This window comes from Hetaerina americana, unplaced genomic scaffold (genome assembly GCF_022747635.1).
Source record: "Hetaerina americana unplaced genomic scaffold, ioHetAmer1.1.p SCAF_9, whole genome shotgun sequence".
NCBI lineage: Eukaryota > Metazoa > Arthropoda > Insecta > Odonata > Calopterygidae > Hetaerina > Hetaerina americana.
The window spans coordinates 3,918,736-3,938,141 of record NW_027287538.1 but is presented as its reverse complement, the minus strand read 5'-3'; the positions used below and the strand labels follow the sequence as shown (position 1 = coordinate 3,938,141).

General features: G+C 42.8%; 1 protein-coding gene across 1 annotated transcript in view; it reads right to left on the bottom strand.

Moving 5' to 3' along the window:
• Nucleotides 1–19,406, bottom strand: part of LOC139699001 (zinc finger CCCH domain-containing protein 13-like) — a 74,395-nt gene that overhangs the window by 31,813 nt on the left and 23,176 nt on the right. Inside the window, exons 10-14 of the mRNA XM_071597995.1 lie at nucleotides 17,083–18,226; nucleotides 13,724–13,984; nucleotides 9,004–9,516; nucleotides 3,000–3,067; nucleotides 1,393–1,949 (exon numbers count right to left, since the gene is read on the bottom strand). Coding sequence (XP_071454096.1) covers nucleotides 1,393–1,949; nucleotides 3,000–3,067; nucleotides 9,004–9,516; nucleotides 13,724–13,984; nucleotides 17,083–18,226 — 2,543 coding nt within the window. The remainder of the gene's footprint in view (nucleotides 1–1,392; nucleotides 1,950–2,999; nucleotides 3,068–9,003; nucleotides 9,517–13,723; nucleotides 13,985–17,082; nucleotides 18,227–19,406) is intronic.

The following is a 19,406-nucleotide window of genomic DNA, read 5'->3' as shown; positions in this document are numbered from 1 at the left end:
AAACTGTTTTCCATCTGGACTATGCACCTGCCCCCATAAAAGTGTGTTGGGGATGTGGAAATTGGAGGATTTGCGCTGCTATGAAGTGCTGGTACACCCACCCTATTCCCCCAATTTTGCTCGCTCAGAATTCCACCTCATCCGAAAACTCAGAAGCGTCTCCTGGCAACACTTTTCGCACAATCAAGAAGTGATCGCAGCTGTACATGAATGCTTTGCAGCAATTTCGGAAGAGCACTAGAGAGACAGAATAACAGCACTGGGACACTGCTGGACGAAAGGTATTAATGTTAAAGGTAAATATGTTTGAAAAATAAAACCTTTTTGAAAACTTAAATTGTCATTTTCATCAACAGGCCAAGAACTCCTCGGATCACCCTCAAACGTACATTTATATGTACGTGTGTGTGCAAGCGCTTGAGTTGTCTACGAGCAAATGATATCGGTTGCACAACCCAAATTATATTGACAATCAGCTCATTTCCACTATCACGAAATATAATCTGAATCGATGACAGTTCTCTGTTGACTTAAATGACAAATGGCCAAGTAGTAGCCTTTTGAAATACAGGTTTTCGAGTTATCAGCTAAAGGAATGTCATTTATAACACAAAAGATTAATGCCCAGGGCATAACTCGATGAATATTATGCCCAAGAATCTAATGGTGTCAAGTCTAGCCAATAAATAAAAAATATTTAAGAACATCACCGAAAACACTGAGTGATACCTTAACCAATATTTATTTAATGACTCATTTGAATTTCATTCATGATTTTATTCTCTGGGATAACACTGCTCTATACAACCATATAGAAAGTTGGAAACTTTTTATCACCATTTATTTTCACCATTTCGGCTCCTTTGACTTTGAAACAACAAAATTTTACCGTCACATCCATCGGAGACAATGGCAATACATTAAAACCTAATCAAATAAGAATTCTGCGATAGCTAATCTATTTTTTCATTCTTTAATTTATATGCATATTCAATCAAAAGTAATCATGACATCCCACGAATTCAATCATCAATATAAAATAAAGGTAAGTGAAGCTCTAGACGACAGAATTTGAAACTGGTGAAGAATCAAAAGACTTTAGCAATGATCTATAAATAGAGCACGTGACAATGAACATTTAGCCGATGACTCAGTTAAATAAGTTACTCTCGCGGCACGTCCCGCAGTTTCTTAGAGCATATGACTTAAAAAAAGACTTGCCCTGGCTGCGTTGCCGCCACTATTCATGAAGGCATTTAAGAGACATGCTGAGAAACAGATGAGCGCATTTAACGGAAAGATGCAAAGGTAACTGCTCCACAGTTGTTTATCTGCAAATAATAACCGAGTGTGGGGGGAGAGAAGGGGGGGAGGAGAGAGAAGGGAACTCACCGGGTCGTCTCTGTTGAGGATTTCGTCAGCGTCGTCGTCACTGATGTCGCTCAGGTCTTCCTCCGGGTGGTCGAGGGGAGGCATGGCCAGGGAGGGTGACATCGCCTTGCCATCCACGGGCTTCCCCTCGCATGGGGACACGAGGGGCTGCGAGGCCACGTCTGGGGGCAGTGGTGGCGTGGAAGAGGGGTGCGGTGGGGGAGTCGAGGAGCGTGAAGACGAAGACGAGGAGCGTGAAGATGTGGACGAGGAGCCGGACGATCCCGAGGATGATGCCGACCTGGCGCCTGCCGCGTCGGGGCTGGCGCTCCGCCGCGCCCTGCCCCCCTCCTCATCCTCCTCCTCCTCCTCGTCGACCTCCCCGACAATCGACTCCTCCCTCTCGGGGCTGTCCCGCCGCTGCCTCTTGGGGGGGCGACGCCTCTCCGAGTCCTCCTCCTCGTTCTCCCCCATCTCGCTCCTCGCTTCCCCCTCTTCCCTCTCCTCCTCCTCCTCCCGCCTCCTCTTCGACCATCGCGACCCCTTGCCCTTACTGTCCAGCGACCCAGTCGCACTGCCTGCAACCAAACGGAAAGCCTCACTTCTACTCTCATCCATGATAACAAATGCGAACACACATTCACAAGGACTTTAAAAAATCATTGCTCCATTAGCCATTTTAACTTTCTTAATGGAGCGGGTTCAAGCAAAGAAAGACAGTAAAATCAAGAGCAGTATTCGAGGGAAATTCCTTCATAGTGTACCCTATATGAGTCGTAATACACGAGTAATATACGTCAAGCTTGAACTACAACTGAAGTTTCCAGAAACCTAGGAAAAGACACAGCCAAGGAAAGCTACAAACACACTAACAGAAAAAATTCCTTACATTAATTCATTCACATCTGTTGCATCATCTTCATCCAATTTCATTCCTTAATGAAACAGTATTTAGGTTTAGTGCATACAAGTTTTTTACATATTAATTATCTGTAACAATTTTCCTGACGGGTGCGTGAAGTGCTGATTTCAGACCATAATCGCATGATCGCAGATCGTATTGGCATAGACAGTGCACATACCATTGTAACTGAAAATTTGGCAGTATGAAAGGTCTGTGCTCAAATCATCCACCCGAAGGTCTTTCGACAGGCGACCAAGAGCAGAGTCAAGTGTCTCTGCTTGCGTAGACCTCCAGCAAATGGCATTGTGACAGATCCCAACCCCCAAACAGTCCCGACTTGGCACCAGCAAGCTATTATTCCTATTCCCAAAAAATGAAATCCTACCGCAAAGGACACCACCGGCATGGGACCATGCTAAGTGCCATTAAAGAAGCTTGCACGCGTACCCGCAAAGGATAATCCGCAAACTGCCTACCAGGGCGCCATCGGGTTGTGGAAAAGCCACCGGCAAACGTGTGTTGACACTCAACGGATGTACTTTGAAGAATTTTGAGAGGCATTGTGGCAATATCCTAAATGAATTTATTTTTCCAAAACTTTTCCTCATCCTTTTTATAAAGACTTTGCAATAAACGAAATGAATCACATATCTACTTTAGTTTAAATTCATTGAAGAATGAAAGAATTAGCAGAGCTTTAAAAGAATTAAGTAAGAATACTTACCATGGTCATCTTTCATTTCAGAAATTAAGTCAGATTCCCGCATCTCACCAGATGATCTCATTGATGGGCTGCAATCAAATATAGAGTGGTCACAGTGAATAGAGGAGCAAGTACGCATTACAACAGTATTGCTTCGATGCTAAGAAATATTTCTACATTTGGACTTAATCTTCTTTTTGAGAAGATGCATTTTTCAATTTTATTCACGCATTAGTCACTGATTTAATATTTAATAATCAATTAAACAACATAAAACAACTAGGAGAATGACATTATACTGTTTTAACATTACTGCTGAGATATCAATGTACCAGTCATAAGCTGGATATAATTTTATACATGAAGGGACAGCAAAATGGCAAAAGTCATCAGAATAAAAATGAAGAGTTAACCCAACATTTCATTAATTTTAAAATTCTTAGCAGCGGACAATTAATTAAACCTACCATAAGAATACAAATAAGTTAGGAGACAAATTCATTTTTTTTAATGCTAATGAGATACCCACAGAAGTTTTTATTCGGGGTTGCTACAGTTCAGAAGCAATTTTTCATATTATTCCTCCAACTTTTCCAGTTTTCCCTGTGGCTAAGCAAATACATTCTTTAGCAAAAACGAGTAAGATTGCAGCTAAAGACTGTGGAAATTAGGCACATGACATTTCTACATAATTAGTACATTGCAAAGTCTGCATTCTATTGGTTTTCACAACATCCATTGCTTCTGAGCATACATTGATTTTGTCTATGCTCCAGCTAGCGTTTGCAGGATTCGAGGCATTGATATTGGCCATGTGGTGCCTCCAGGAGCATAGGAGAGTCCTGCAGAACAATCAAATCTGTCTTCCAGCTGTTGTACACTATGCCAGGTCAGAGACAGACTGGCACAAGAAAAACTTGGAAGAATGTATAGTGCTCTCAAAGAAGTCACACCACTCCAGCCAGGTTATTTTTGAAGCAATACCAAAATTGAAAAACATCCCGTGAAAGGATTTTTGCCAGCTCCAGAACAAATAGAAACAAACATTTCAAAACCTAACCTAACAGACGAAAAACTAACCCGAGTACAGCATCAAGCTGCCTAAGCAGGGGGTCGTCAAAATTGACTTACAAATGTTGCTTAATAAGTCCTTAGAAAGTCCAAAAGATGGCACTCTTGTATCAGGAAAGGTTTGCTCTTATTGAGCATCAGTTCTCAGTAAACTAATTTTAAAGTTTAAACTATACCCTTCATGTGATTTCATTTCAATAGTACATCGAAGCTACAAACCTTTTTTGTTTAGAAAAATGGAAAGAATTATTTCAGGCAGTAATATAACACATATTTAAAAGGTTTAAGACTAAAAGAGAACAAAGCAGAGTTGGATGAAGTTCATTGCCCATCTGCTCCCTGTTTGAAAATGTTTACAAATGGGTGAATGATTTTGAAAGTGGATATACATCCACAAATGATGAACATCTTTCAGGAAGTCCTGTGGAAGCAACTTCCTCCCAAATGATTCACAAAATCCATGATAGGATTTTGAGTGATCAACAAATCAAAGTTTGCGAAGTGGTTGAAGCCTCATTCATGCCACAAGATCCCATATTTTCCATTTTGCATGAAAAATTGGGGGTGAAAAAAGCTAGGCGTTTGCTGACAGAGGAGACTAAATGAAACCGTATGGTCGAGGTTAGTTTGGTGAATTTGCATTGCAATCCTAATGAGTTTCTGCATCCATAGATAACTGCAGATAAAACATGGATACTACACTACAGACAAAGGAAGTCAAAATAGTCATCGTCTAAAGGCAATCTCGCTCTGAAGAAGGCGAAGATGGTGAAATCGGCCAACAAGGTGAGGGTCAGGGTTTTTTGGGATTCACATGGAATCATCTACATGCATCGATCACTCACGGAAACGACCAACCATAAATGGTGAGTACCCTTACGCACACTTATTGCACCATTTAAGTGAATAAATCAAGGAAAAAGTCCTCATTTGGCAAAGAAACAAAATTATCTTCTGTTAAGACAATTCACTGGGGCATACCTTTAGGTACTTTTGATGGCAAAAATTACGGAATTAAAATTCAAATTCTTACAATATCGACAATATTCAACAGATTTGGCCCCTGGGCCTTTTTTTAATTTCCAAACTTGAAAAAATAGCTCCGTGGAAATCTATTCAAGTCGAACGAGGAGGTCATCGCCAACACAGATGCTTATTTTGATGACCTTCCGAAGTCCTACTTTCTGGATGGTTTAAAAAAGTTGGAGAAATACTATGGAAAGTGTACCCAGCAAAAATGAAAATACGTTGAAAATAGATCTACCAAAAATAATGTGGTTTCTATTTTTTCCCCAAGGACTTTCTGAACAAACAACCCATGTATCTATTGTCTTTGCCCTGAAAATACTGTTGGAATGCTGGTGAAAATACCGTCAGTACAGAAACAATGTATGCAATGAAACCCAAAAGAATGCAGCCTCCACAATCGACTGTGAAGCAGAAGCCTTTGTAACAAAACAGAAGCACTTAACCACTTCTGAGCAGTCACAGCGGATGTAACTAGTGCACAAAATGTGTTCAATGCTTTTGTTGCTTCTTTGCGAATAACGCCTCAACCAACTGACACTCTGAAATCATAACATCGCTGCATTTTAAACAAACTGACCAAAGATTTCATAACCTGTATATTATGATGATTTTTCATGACTAACATTTCATTTCCTTGAATTTTCTATATTTTCCAGGTCTGTGACTCATTTCATTATACATGTTTGTATAAATATTATAAACTTAACTTTTAGAGATATATTTTTATACAGAAATAAAACCCAATAAGGTACACCCACATCTGCCCACTATCATTCTTTTTAAATGCAGTGAGAGCCAGTCGACAAGCCGGGAAAGGTTTAATGGGTTTGCGATAAATGTGTGAGTCGCATTATTTGGAGTGTTTAAGACTAACTAGCACCTTTTGTAACATGTATGAGAGACTAAGCATGAGTGTCTGCAAGTGCACACATAACAGGAAGTTCAACAGCCATGCTACCATATTCCAAAGTTTTTTAAATGGCAAAAAACAATTGCTTTAAAAACCAAACCAAAAGAAACATGCCACACTTTCATGTTTCTGTGCAACGTTACTTTCAAGGCTACCATGTTAAAATTATAACAATGAAGTATATAAATTTCATAGTTTATGGCATAACTCACAGAAATTGTTTATATACAAAAAAGTGAAGAGTATTATCACAAGTTGATTTGGAAACATTTTTCTGGTTTATAACTTTTTCAATATTTGTAACACCCCTTTTAAAATTCATTAATCCACACAACAAAGCTTTTTTACCCTTTCATCACACAAAAAATGACGGATTTTGATTGGCAGGCAGTGAAAAAATAGGTTGTGAAAATCTATGCAGAAAAATTACACAGCATATGAATCAAGTGATTCTGAATTGGTTTAAAAGTGATAAACAGATACCAGATGTTTAGATTGATGGCAGAAGGCAGTGATTCATTGCATTTTGGCAAATAAAAGCAGTAAAGGATTAATAGTTCTCAAAAGAGGCATTTGATATTTAAGCATTTAGAATATTAACTATCTGAAATAAAAATATCTTCTGCAAGCAAAATAGTTTACTACGAACGAAAGCATAAAGTCAAGGAATCAAGCGCACACAATTTGAAGTCCTAGCACCGTGTTCGCATTGGTCTCCATGACCTTGCCGACGGCCGGCAATGTGTTTCCCTTTCATTACAGATATGTTCGTCATATGGGACTGTTCCATTTACGTCTTTCACATTATCTTTCATTCTGTTTCATCACCACCAATAATATTCGCCCCTCATTTCCAAGTGGGATATTTTCCTTCATCATATAAGATTCAGTGTGCCATTTGAAGTGGAATTATTTCTTGTCACTCGATGTACTACAGGCAATGCACTTATAATTGCATATGACTCCATGATTAGGAAACTCATTCCTCCCTGTACACAGGGCCTTCAAAAGGTATTCCGAGTCATATTTGATACACAATGAGCATAATAAGTTGAGAACACGACTATTTTCATTGGTTTCTCATCTACATATACAGTTTATCAAGAATATAAAGGCAGTAGGCCGGTTAAGTCACAAAGTGGCATACACTCGCTGAAAGAGTTGACCATACAAGGACTCCCAATTCCCAAAGTCAGTCGACAATCATTGGCATGCCAAGAAGGGATGCGAGAGGTGAGAATGTTCATTGCTTCAAGATGAAACAGCCGGCAGGCACTTCTGCCTCATGTCGAGTCAAAGCAACATCAATTCATTGAGAGGGGGATTCCCAGAGTCATAGCACCAGCCATTGTTTATGCTTGTGTTCGGCACAAGTTTCACTAGCGTCAGAGTGATTGTCCAAACTTCGTGTTCAGGCATGTTTCTTGTGACGTTTCGTGCACAGTTTAGTAACATTTTACGATTAGTTTTAAAAATGTACCCGAATATAAAAAGGTGCAAGAAGAGAGTGAAAAGAGAATAAAAATAACTGTGGCAATGAGAAGTGAAATCATTGATAAGCGAGGAGGAGGTGTCAGGGTAGCTGATCTATCACGCACATACAATCGGTCAACATCAACGATTTGTACCATCCTAAAGAAAAAGGAAAAGCTGACTCTTGAAGAGCTCATGGAGTTGCATTGTCTTTCACAGGAAGAAGTTGTGGAAGGAAGAGCTTTGTCTGAGAAGGAGGAGGTAACAGCAAAGCAACAATCACCTAGCACAACAGGAATAATGCACAAAGCATGGGAAACTGCTGCAATGTACATTAAGAGGCATCACCCTAACATGGAAGTAGTTACGCACACTACTAGTTTATACGATGATCATGCTCTGTTGAATTATTGCAGCATTGTAAAGAAATGCATCTTGGCAGTTACCAAGGAAAAATGAATTAGGTATGTGTCACAGATAATCAACTAATTATTTTAGTTTGTTTTTTGTTCAACAAATCCAGTGGGTTTTCCAGGTCAGTTCATTCTGTGATAGAGGAAGAGATGAAGGCCATAATTCTCTGCTGCATCGTATATTGAGAAGCATCATTCCAATCAGACTGGCTATGCACACTTCAAAATTACAAAATGATAATGCCATGTTGCATTTTCAAAACAATTTGATGAGTCAGCAAAAAAATGTCTCTCAACGGGTTTCTCGTACCAATGAATTATTAATGTATCATAAATAAAAACCTTAATTATTTCAATTCTTTTTTGTAAACTACAAATCGAATTTGCATTCCTGGTGGTTTCATTCCCCGATAGAAGAAAACTAAACCGTGAACCACGATCCTAAACAATGTCCATGTAATTTTCTATGAATAAATCTTACACAAAAATTACTTTTTTCATCATGTAATGCATTATCGTATTTTACGTTACTTTATAATGAAAAATATTATTCAACCAACGAGTGTTTTGTTTTACAAAATAGGTCATGGAACAGAACATGGTCGTATTACAAGGTTCCACAGGGAATTTAATTTTTTTTTAAATAATGGTTAGATATTTCTTTGCCGGATTTATTTTTCACTTTGTGTACATGGTCCACGTGGTTTTGTGTGATGTGAGGGCTTTGCATGGAAAAGGAAGCAACGAAGACAGCTTCCAGGGCTCTGCTCATGACAAATCTTTATAATCCACAACTCAAAATTTTCCTGCATGATGTCAAGATTTTTCCAGTCGTTTTCATGGATTTTCTCATTTCTTTTCTGTTATCAACAAATCAATGACTGCTGATCTTCCAGGTATCAAAGAAGTAAGAAGAGTGAGAGAAGAGAGAGGAGCAGGTAGTTTGCTTAGATGGTATCCCGAGAGAGGTATCCAAGACGCGTGCCCGCAAGTGTAATTAATTGTTGTGGGTGGAGGAATAAATCAAATGAAGAGGGAGTGCCGCTGACGTCGATGTACGAGTGAGCTGCACCAGTGCGCACACACGGCTCTCTTCAACACAATACCGCACCCCCTGGGCCCCACCTACCTCTCCCCCCTCCTTCCTTTGTATGCATCCTCATCCCTTCCAACCTCCATGCCTCCCTCGAGTCCCTTCTCCACCCCAACGCCCCCGGCCACAGCCGCCTGGTGGACTTGATGCGCCTGGAGGGAGCCCGGCGTGGGGAGGAGGCCCTGCTGGGATGCCGGCGTGGGCAGGAGGGGTGACTGCAGGAGGGGGGCCGCGAGAAGGGGCTGCGGGAGCATGCGTCTCCCACGCTCAGGCTCCGGTGCCCCCCCCCAGCTGCGCCTTGGCTTCGAGTGGCTCCCCACCGTCTCCTCGCCAGCCGTGCCCCACCCTCGACGGCCCCCCTTGGAGGCAGGGAAGAGGGTGCCAGGTGGGGGGGGTGCCACGGCACTTCCCCCTCCCGGTTGGTGGAAGCGGTTCCCTCCTCCTCCGCCGCTGCCTCCTCCACTGCCACCCCACGCAGCAGCCGCTGCCGCCGCCACTCCCTCTTCCTCCTCCTCGGCACGAAGTGGTCTTGGGTCCCAATCACTTCGCCTGTACGTGAAGCAATGCTCGTGAACGACACTCCCTCATCGCCAACAACACCCCCTCTTTATACGTCACACCGAGACTCTCGGGTGCTTGACTGTCCTGCCAAGTTGTGCCGGGGGAAGGAAAGCAAAAGTCCACTTCCACCACAAAAGATATCCCCAAATGAAGGAGATTGAGAACCGTTGTGGGGGCATGCTACCTGAGATTGGGCCTACAACATTTCCCAGGCTTGAGACGTACCACCGTCCAAGCTTTGCTCAGATTTCCTGACGTTTTCAATACAGTGGGTGTAGAGGGGGCATCCCATCAATCACTTCCTTGTTCTCAAGTGCTCCAGGGATTGTTGCTTCACCCTAGGGCGCTGCAGTTTTCTTCCCACCTCACTGCTTCATCCTTGATTGTGTGTGTGTGTGTGTGCATGTGTGTGTGCATGTGTTCAAATGGAGTATTGTTAGCGAGTGGAACTCCTTTCTCTACTTGCCGTTTGGAAAGGTTCGGCCACATGTGATGTTTTCATCATTTTTCTCAGCAGTGTGTGTGTTTCATAGTTCCAGTTTAGCCTCAACCAATGTTTATTTTGTCTTCCGCGGCCAAATTGGGAATAGAGTAAGAAACTTGGCCATCCAAAATCGCTGTGGAAAACATTGGATTCAGTACCAGTAATTGGGTTCATCCCAATAATAGTCATTATATTGTAATGCTTGTTTTTGTCCGTGTATTTTTGTTGCAACATTGTTTGTGAATGAAATCTAAATTCTTGTTGCAATGTATATGTATGCCTGCTTGGCTCTTCCCTATGGCCAACAAATATTCTACTAATTTCTTTAACTTTGCTTTTTATCCAACCGCAGCATTATCAACGATAAGTCACCACAAAACACAACAACAAGACATTGTGGTGCCTTTAATGTTCTTAGCAGAAATAACGTGACAGAAAATGCAATTCCAGGACATTATATTACATTAGATTAAAATTGCAACTCCATGAAGTCACTCCTTGATGTAAATCAGGTTTTTTTCTTTGGTAAAGTTTTGTTTTATGGTACTTTAAATGGTTGCATAAACACATGTTTATATGTAACAACTAGTGAATTGCACTCATTAAAGCGATACACCTTACACACAGCCTCATGACAAATTGCCTTCGTTTTCCTAGTCTATCCATTTCTAAATCACTACCCCACATCATCACGCAGATATTTATGACCGCTGCCTTCAATCTTTTTAAAGTAGAATTTCTCGGTAATGTGGGCTATTGTTAATTATATACAACACCCCATAACAATCCCTCCTTAACCAATAGATACAAATAAGGCAAAGAATTTGCATCACTCAATGATTATACGAAGGGAAAAGATGAATGCATCAAAAAATTAGTCATTTCTTTTTGTTAGTAATGAGTATTATTGTAAATAAGTCAGGTGTAGTAAGCTGTAAAAGCTAAACAGATCTATCCTATGTTAACACACACACACACACACACACACACACTAGAGTAGCAGATGTTATCTTTATGCTAATGGCTGATTTTAACTCTGATCAAGTACACAAAAGTATTTGAGCAGACAAAAAACTGGTACCAACAATTATTGAACAGATTATCTGGGCAAAATTTTATGGAAAATCTTGGGAGTAACTTCATAGTTTTTGGCTTATTATAAATATTTCAAAGATGCTCTGCAACACATATAATAAAGGAGTTTTCTTTCTAAATGAGAAAATTTCTTAAGGCAATAGGTACTTACATATTAACAAAATTACTACACAAATGTGATACTAATGACCAAAACAAGACATACAAGGCCCTATTTACTTGTTCAATTCGTACAGAATATCATACAAGAATGTAATAATCAATCTCTGATGGGCTAATATATTTAATGCTTCAGGTTTGGTTTCAAGCAGCCATAAACATATTTAAAACTTGACAAAAAAATTAATTCTATAATGTAAAGTCCAATCTTTGACTATAGGCTTTCTCAAGTGTTTAACTAGTACTAAGGTGATTTCATGTTTGATTGTTCATGTCTAAATACGCGAGTCGACTCCATTAATGCTTTATTATAACTGAAAAATTGATTTCCTGACATAAATAGCAAAATGAAGTTTTGTAGGGTCTTCCACATTGTTCCGATGCTCGAGTCGTGCATCGCCCTCAGGGTAGATGAGAGGCAATCTGCATTTGGCCGTCTTATATACTACATGCATGAGCTCACGGGTCAGGTGACTCGTGATTGGTCCGTGGTGGGTGGAGGAGCCTCCCGGTTGGTCGCCTTGGCATTTGTTCCTTCCTTCTCTAACTTTCGCCAGCACCGGTTTCCACGCATTGCCGAGGGAATAGCTGGAGTCCCAGTTGAAATTACTTCTCACTGTTCTTGTTTTAATCGTTTCTTTAATTATTCCATCCTGGTAACCACCGGCGTGGTGCATTACTCTTCCATTTAATCAGGATATTGCCCAAAGGGAGTTTGTCGTGGATTTCCAATTCCATTGTGAAGGAGATATTGGGGTGCTGGCAGTTCATGTGCAACAGGAATTCATTAGGTACATCCTTCCCAAGTGGCCAAACCACAAAGATGTCGTTGACATAGCAGTGAAAATGTTTTGGGCGGAACGGGGCTGATTTGATTGCCTATTCTTCAACGTCTTCCATGAAGAAGACGGCTACGGCAGGGGAGAGTGGAGATCCCATTGCCATGCCATCCGCTTCATCTAAGGATTGTCCATCGTACAGGAAGTAGGAGGATGTTAAGACGTGGCGGAATAGTAACACCATGGCAGCGTCGAACTCAGCATGCGGGAGGCGTAAAGTGTCAGCCAGGGAGACCCGTGTGAAAAGGGATACCACATCAAAACCAGCCAGGATATCCCTTTCTCCTGGATGGATTTCATCCAGGATTTTCACAAAATCTGCAGAGCTCCTGAGGTGATGCTCGCAGCGGCCTACATGTGGTGACAGAATACTAGAGAGGCGCTTCGCTAAGTCGTAGGTAGGGGAGCAGATGGCGCTCACAATTGGTCTCATTGGCGCACCATTTGTGGATCTTGGGTAAGCCATATAATCTCTCGAGACTGGTGCTTGTGGCCTCAAGTTCTTGGCGGTTTCCGCAGGAATACCAGTCTTCTTGAAGAGCGTGTTGCTTAAGCTTATGTAGCCCTTGTCTGAGAAAATCTCTTGTATTATACTATGGTATTCCTCCTTGCCAATGATGGCAGCAGCGTTTCCCCAGACTGCAGGCAACAACACGATAGCCACATTCCTACGCAATGCTTGGAGTGCTTCTCATTCCTCCTTGGAGTTGTTTGCTTTGGGTAGCAAGGCCTTTTTTAGGACCACGGTCACCTCATTCCTCACTTCTTCAGCTGCTTTGCTGGGAAGCTGGAGGAATTGAACAGGCGGTCTGAAAGTTATGGCGACCAACTGGAAGGCTCAAACACCACAAACCAATCACAAGTCACTTGACCCGTGGGCACTGTATGTATTTAAGACAGCCGAATGTGGAGTGGCACTAATCTACCCTGAGGACGATGCACGGTTCGAGCATGAAAACATCCGGCAATATGGAACCACTGACCCGGGGGAAGAATCAAGAAAACTTAATCAAGCAAATACGCCAGGAAACCACCAGATCTTACTTCATTAATTGCATACGTCCATTGACAAATTTTCACCCAATTTAATGACAAATTTCATCAAATACCAACCACGGTAATATTCCAGCACTTTCTCTCTTTAAATCCTTTTTTTTCCAATACTCCAAATATGGAACACAAAGTAAAGCAGCCTTTTTCACTTCTGTGAACATAACTAACGATCATGGAATTAAAATTAGCAACCAACAGTCACGAAGGCCCATTGTAGGAACGAAAGTTAAAAATACTTCACTTTACCACCTAAAGATCTGATGCAATACTCACCCTCACTTAATGATGCCACAGCATTGCAAAATTTAAGTTTGCCATCAACGCTTTGAGTGGAAAAGCCAAGTATTCATGATTTCACTCAGAAACCGTGGAAGTTTGTTCACACATTTGAGGACCTTTGGCACAAATCTCCATTGCATACACATAAACGCTAGGTTGGTCTTATGGAGTTCCGTCAATGCTTCAAGCAGCACACAAACAACAAAACATGAATTCTGTTGATATGCAAGCACCTGATTGCATTAAACAAATATAAATGGCACTAATGTCAACTGAAAGAGCTTGCCTTCCACGTCCGTCCCATTCGCGGCGGCTGTCAGTGTAATCTCTCGTCTCCCAGTCTCTGCCCTTGACGATGGTCGACGAGGTGGCCTGAGAATCCCGTTCCCCCCTCAGGCCCGACATGACCTCGTCCCTCTCGTATCCTCCGCCCGCCCCTCTCCGCCCATCCCGCTCCCTCTCACCCCCTGCCAAACGCTCGCGCTCCCACACATCTCGGCTGGTGCCACTCCTGGGATTTTCCTTGGTGCCACGCCCATCTCGGCGACTGCACAGTACAAAAGAATACATCACCCGTTAAAGATGATGAACATGAGCATGCCCTACACATTACACCCGATTGTTCAGTGACTTGAATGGTAGATATGCACAAAATATTCAACACGCTTAACAGTATCATCCCTGACTTAATTGAAGAAGTGTCTCATTGTACATCGAAAATTCCAGAGAGACCAATTCTTTGACCTTAGCATTACAAGGGCAGTTTGAAAGGTTCTCGGAATCACCACCAGATGGCCGTACTAGCACAAAGAGTTTCCCACGTCATAATATACAATACTTCATGATAAAACACGCAATGCATCAGTGCTTTGGGAAGAGATCTGTGGTGCGGATGCCTCTCTGTTGTTGTTTCCAAGTAGTGATTTTTGAAGATGGAAAATACTGAAATTCAAGCAGTGATTAAATACTTTGTAAAGAAAGGTATGAAAGCAAAGGATACTCATACCGACTTTCAGAACACTCTGGGGGACTCTGCTCCCTCATATTCAACTGTTGCCAAGTGGACAAAAAAAGTATTAGTTTGACCGGTCCAGCTTAAATGATGATCCACGCTGTGGTCAGCCAAAATGTGCCAATATCCCAGAAATTATTGCTAAATTGCATACAATGGTCATGGGGGATCACTGATTCGACGCAGAGCGAGAAATCGTTGACGCTTCAGGGATGTAGTCTGAACGAGTGCATCACATTATAAGAGTGGAATTAGATGTGAGAATATCATCTGCCAGATGGGTGCTGCGACCAATGAGGAAGGATCACAAACACATCAGAATGGAAATTTCCAAACAATATTTGACCCCTTTTAGGAGCAACCAACAAGATTCTGGTGGGCAGTTTGTGACCACAGATGAAACTTGGGTCGGTCCACCACTATACTCGAGAGACAACAGCAGTCAAAGCAGGAGGAACATGTTGCATCACCACCACCAAAGGAAGAAGAGGCAATGTGCTCGGCCGGAAAGGCGATGGCTTCAGTTTCCCGGGATGCAAAAGGGATTCTACTGATAGATAATCTTCCCACTGGTCAAACTAATACTGGACAACATTATGCTAACCTCATGAACCAACTACAGCAAAGGATACACGGAAAAAAGGCAAAGTTTGTCAAGGAAGAAAGTCATATTTCATCAAGACAATGCACGCCCACCAAACAAGTGTCGTTGCCATGACAGAATCACGTGAACTAAGATACGAATGGTTGCCACCCCCACCTTATTCGCCTGAATTGGCTCCATTTAGATTTCCATTTCTTCCTCAAGCTCAAACCTGTCCTCATTGGATGGAGATTCTCCTCGAACAAAGAACTAACAGCAAAAGTAGACAGGTATTTTGCAGGCCTGAAGGAATCTACATTTCAAGATCAGATCAAGGCATCAGAACATCGCTGGACCAAGTGCAGTAGTGTACATGGAGATTACATTGAAAAATAAAAAAAAGTTTCATTGAGTTAAGTCATTTTTTCTATTCCATTCCGAGAACTTTTCAAATTACCCTGATATTATTATCATAACTAATCATGGCAATTGTGGGCAATAGCCAACATATTTGGTAGTCTAGTCAAGATCATTAATATTGGTAGCCTGCCAGGTTAGGGTAGGTTCTTGATGAGTTAAGAGACTACACATTAATGTGCCCCTAAGCCATTATTAACCATTTAAGATAAGTTTTGGAAAGACATGTACTCCTGCATTTCTTAGTCACACGTAACAAACAAAACCTGACTCCCCACACCACGGGAAACGATTCTTCATGTCTGAATACCTTCCGTCTCATCCTGCCACGCATGCCCACCCACGCCTAACATCCTCCTCCTCCCATTCACCACGTCTCCTCCATGCACTTCAGCACTTCTTCATTTCATTCCCTCTCCATCAATTTCACCACTTCACTCTTATTCACACCCACCCGTCAAAGGCCCCAAATCTACACCATTTTCACTCAATCACCAAGTTTATGAGCTGCACAAGTCCATACTCCATGCCAAAGTTTTCAATTTCACTTTCTTAACATCCTTACTCAATGTGCCTGTCATCAATTACCTCCTCCTTGTGAAATTTTCTTTGCCTAATGCCATTCTTCTCCTTATGTCCCTACTACTTCGACCATTTTGGTCCACAACACTTCCGAGATACGTAAACTGTTCCATCTGCTCTAATTTAGCTCTAGTAAGTTCAACTTAGCCTTACTCTTTCTTGTACACTGCAACACATTTTTTTGATTTACATTCATCCTCGGCCTATAACACTGACTTTCCAATGTGGTCAGCTAAGCTAGCAACACCCCTTGTCTGACTGACAAACGAAAGCTCAAACATCCACAAATCTAACTGATTTTATGAATTCTCTCCTGACTTTCATTCCTAACTCCAATTCTTCCCAAGCCTCTGTCATCATCACTTCCTCCACATCTACACTGAAAAGCACACGTGGAAACAGTCGGCCCACTTCCTGTTCCCTTCCTAACACTGCCCATCCCGCCTCTCCTTCTCCCACTCACACCTCAGCAGTCTGGGACATGTACATGTGGCAAATAGGCCACCTATCCCCACTACCTATTTCTGTTTTCTCCAATGCATTCTTTAATTCTACCCATTCACTCTATTGAACACTTTCTCAAATACCACAAAACAGACAAATATATCATATACAAAGATTTCAGTGACCACTCCCAAACAGTTTTCAATAATCAAGTTTCATAACGTCTCGACAATATTAAGGCTGACTTTTACTTCAGATGTCTATGTTTTCTTGCTTTGGGTACAGGTTGCTTGTATTGTTTGAATGAAAGGAATATCACTCCCCTACTTAATATTGGAACAAAAGGATAATTATACTTAGCGGAGTGATTGTATTATCCCCATCAGAAACTACATGTATGACCATTGGATTTACTGAAAGAATTTCAGCTGCGAGCACCACCACGTGACATTCTCCCGTAAATTAATACCCGAGTTCAACATTTCACTCTGTTTGACACAACACCCACCCTCACCACTGAGGTAGCACACACCTCTGATTGCCAATAGCCCCATTCCATTTGAGAGCCAGCTAAACTAAAGAGCTTAAAGCCTCAAGGCTTACTCACCTCCTTCGCTCCTCGGGGAAGCTCCTGCTTGGATCCATTGCCATGTGCCTCTCCATCCCCTGGTCCTCGAACCGCTGCCCTCCACCCCTCGGCATCCGGTCCCCATACATGGGAAGCTGACCATCGTCCCTTCCCACGTGGCCCCCATAATCTCTCTCCCTGGACAAACCACGTGATCGACCGTCCACTTCCCCCCTGTCCATGTTCCGGTCCCTCTCCCGGCTGAGCCGACTGCGGTCCACCATACCATGGTCCCCATCCATCGACCCTCCACCCCTCGACACCCTCTCCAGGCTGCGTTCCCTCCCCCTGCCCCTCTCACGCAAATCCCCCATGGGTGCCAACGGCCCCCTCCCATCCTGGGAGTAGTCGCGTGGCTGCACATGGTGGTGGTGGTGCCGGTGCCGACCGCCGTCCCTCTCCCTCGAGAGTGGCCGTGGGGAGAGGGCTCGGTCCCGTGACATACACCTCTCCCTCGACAGCCCCCTCTCCATGGACATGCACCTGTCCCGTGATAGGCCCCGATCCCTTGATAGGGCACGATCCCGTGAAAGTGCCCGTTCTCGTGACATGCCACGGTCTCTGGACATGCCACGGTCTCTCGAAATTCCCCGGTCCCTGGACTTGCCACGGTCCCGCGACAGGGCCCGGTCACGGGACAGACCCCTGTCCCTCGAAAGAGCTCGGTCTCTGGACAAGGCACGGTCACGGGACACACCCCTGTCCCGGGGAGACATGTCCCTCCCGAGACCCCTATCCCGCGAGATTCCCCGCTCCCTCTCCCCACTCATGCCGCCACGTCCGAGGGGATCCCTCTCCCGGCTGCCCCTCCCATCTCTGCGGTAGCCCTGCTGCTGCCGCGACACGTGCATGGGGGGTGGCGAGTGTTGCCGGCCCCCTCTCGGTGGCTGTGCCTGATGGTGGTGCCCCCACACCGACGGCGGCCCAACCCCTGGGGGTGGGACCACGGCCGGGTTGTGCGTCATCAGGCTGAGCAGCGAGGGGATCTCGCGCTCGTACTCCCGCGCCTTGGCCAGCTCCTTCTCCCTCTCACGCTCCCTCTCCCGCTCCTTCTCCGACAAGCTGCTGCCACGGATGCCTCCCCGCTCTCGCTCCCTCTCGCCACCAACGTCTCGATCTCGGCCTAGACACACACAACACACCATGGGATTCATCTCTATACAGAAGTCCTCGGGCATAACATGGGGAAAAGTGTGGTGGGGGTGCAGTTGGTTTAGTGTTTGTGGACATGGAGTTTTTTTTAGACATTTTTTAATTTGGAACATTATTTAATATTGATATTTAGCCTACATTAATTAATCTAACTATGCATGTATGCGCACCTGTATGCCACCTGAAAATGTCTTTCAACATATGTGAATTGCAAATCAAGATTCTTATTAAATTCTAAATTATACATCAATTTTCAACCACAAATATGGATCATAACTTAACTTCTACCGTGTTTTAATGTGTTTTATAACTATGGCACTAACATATGCTTTTGCCTTTCTTTTTGTAAAAGGGTTATTCCCGTCAATAAATAAATCCTCTGATGTGTGAATTTCACATGCCATTGGAATGAGTATTCAGTGAGCTCTACCCTCACCTTTTAAAAAAGACTTCTGAATGGATGATGCAGTTTTTTTTATATTATTCAATGCATGTATTTGAACTACATCTGGTAGGGGAGGTGAAAAACACAACCAGATATTAAATGAAAATTTTATAATTCAAATTTTGCCGTCATGTCACTCTTTGGTGTTAAAAGTTACAATTAAAATGGTAACACGATAAAAATTTATGGTCGGAAATCATCAGGCTACCTGCTATTGATGGTCACTTTTATCTGACAGAAATATTCATTCAACAAGCCAAAAGGATCTGAAAAGGGGTTTTTTGGTCAATAATAGAGTATTATTTCAATTTGGAGACTGGAAGTTTTTCACAGTTGATTAGTTTGCAATAAAGAGATGAAACTGCATACTTCATGACATGAGTGTGATGGGGCCACTTTATTTCTTCAGCTAAGTGGAGGTTCTTGAGGTAACTAAAGAATAATGAAATTCACTTTTTGAATACATTATCCAAGCACTTGCAATGGTGTGCTGTAAAGCGCAAGACTGCATAACAATTTATATTTATATGATTAACAAACCTGGCCATCTCTAGTCGCAATCTGGAAATATGGGGTCAAAATAAATTTCAGCGATTTCTCTGGCTGGGTTCGAGGGGGGGGAGTCTCAGGAAAGGCTGGAAGCAGGTGGGCAGTTGGCTCCCAGCCTTTGCAGAGTGCAGATCATTCATTTGTGACACCTCCATGA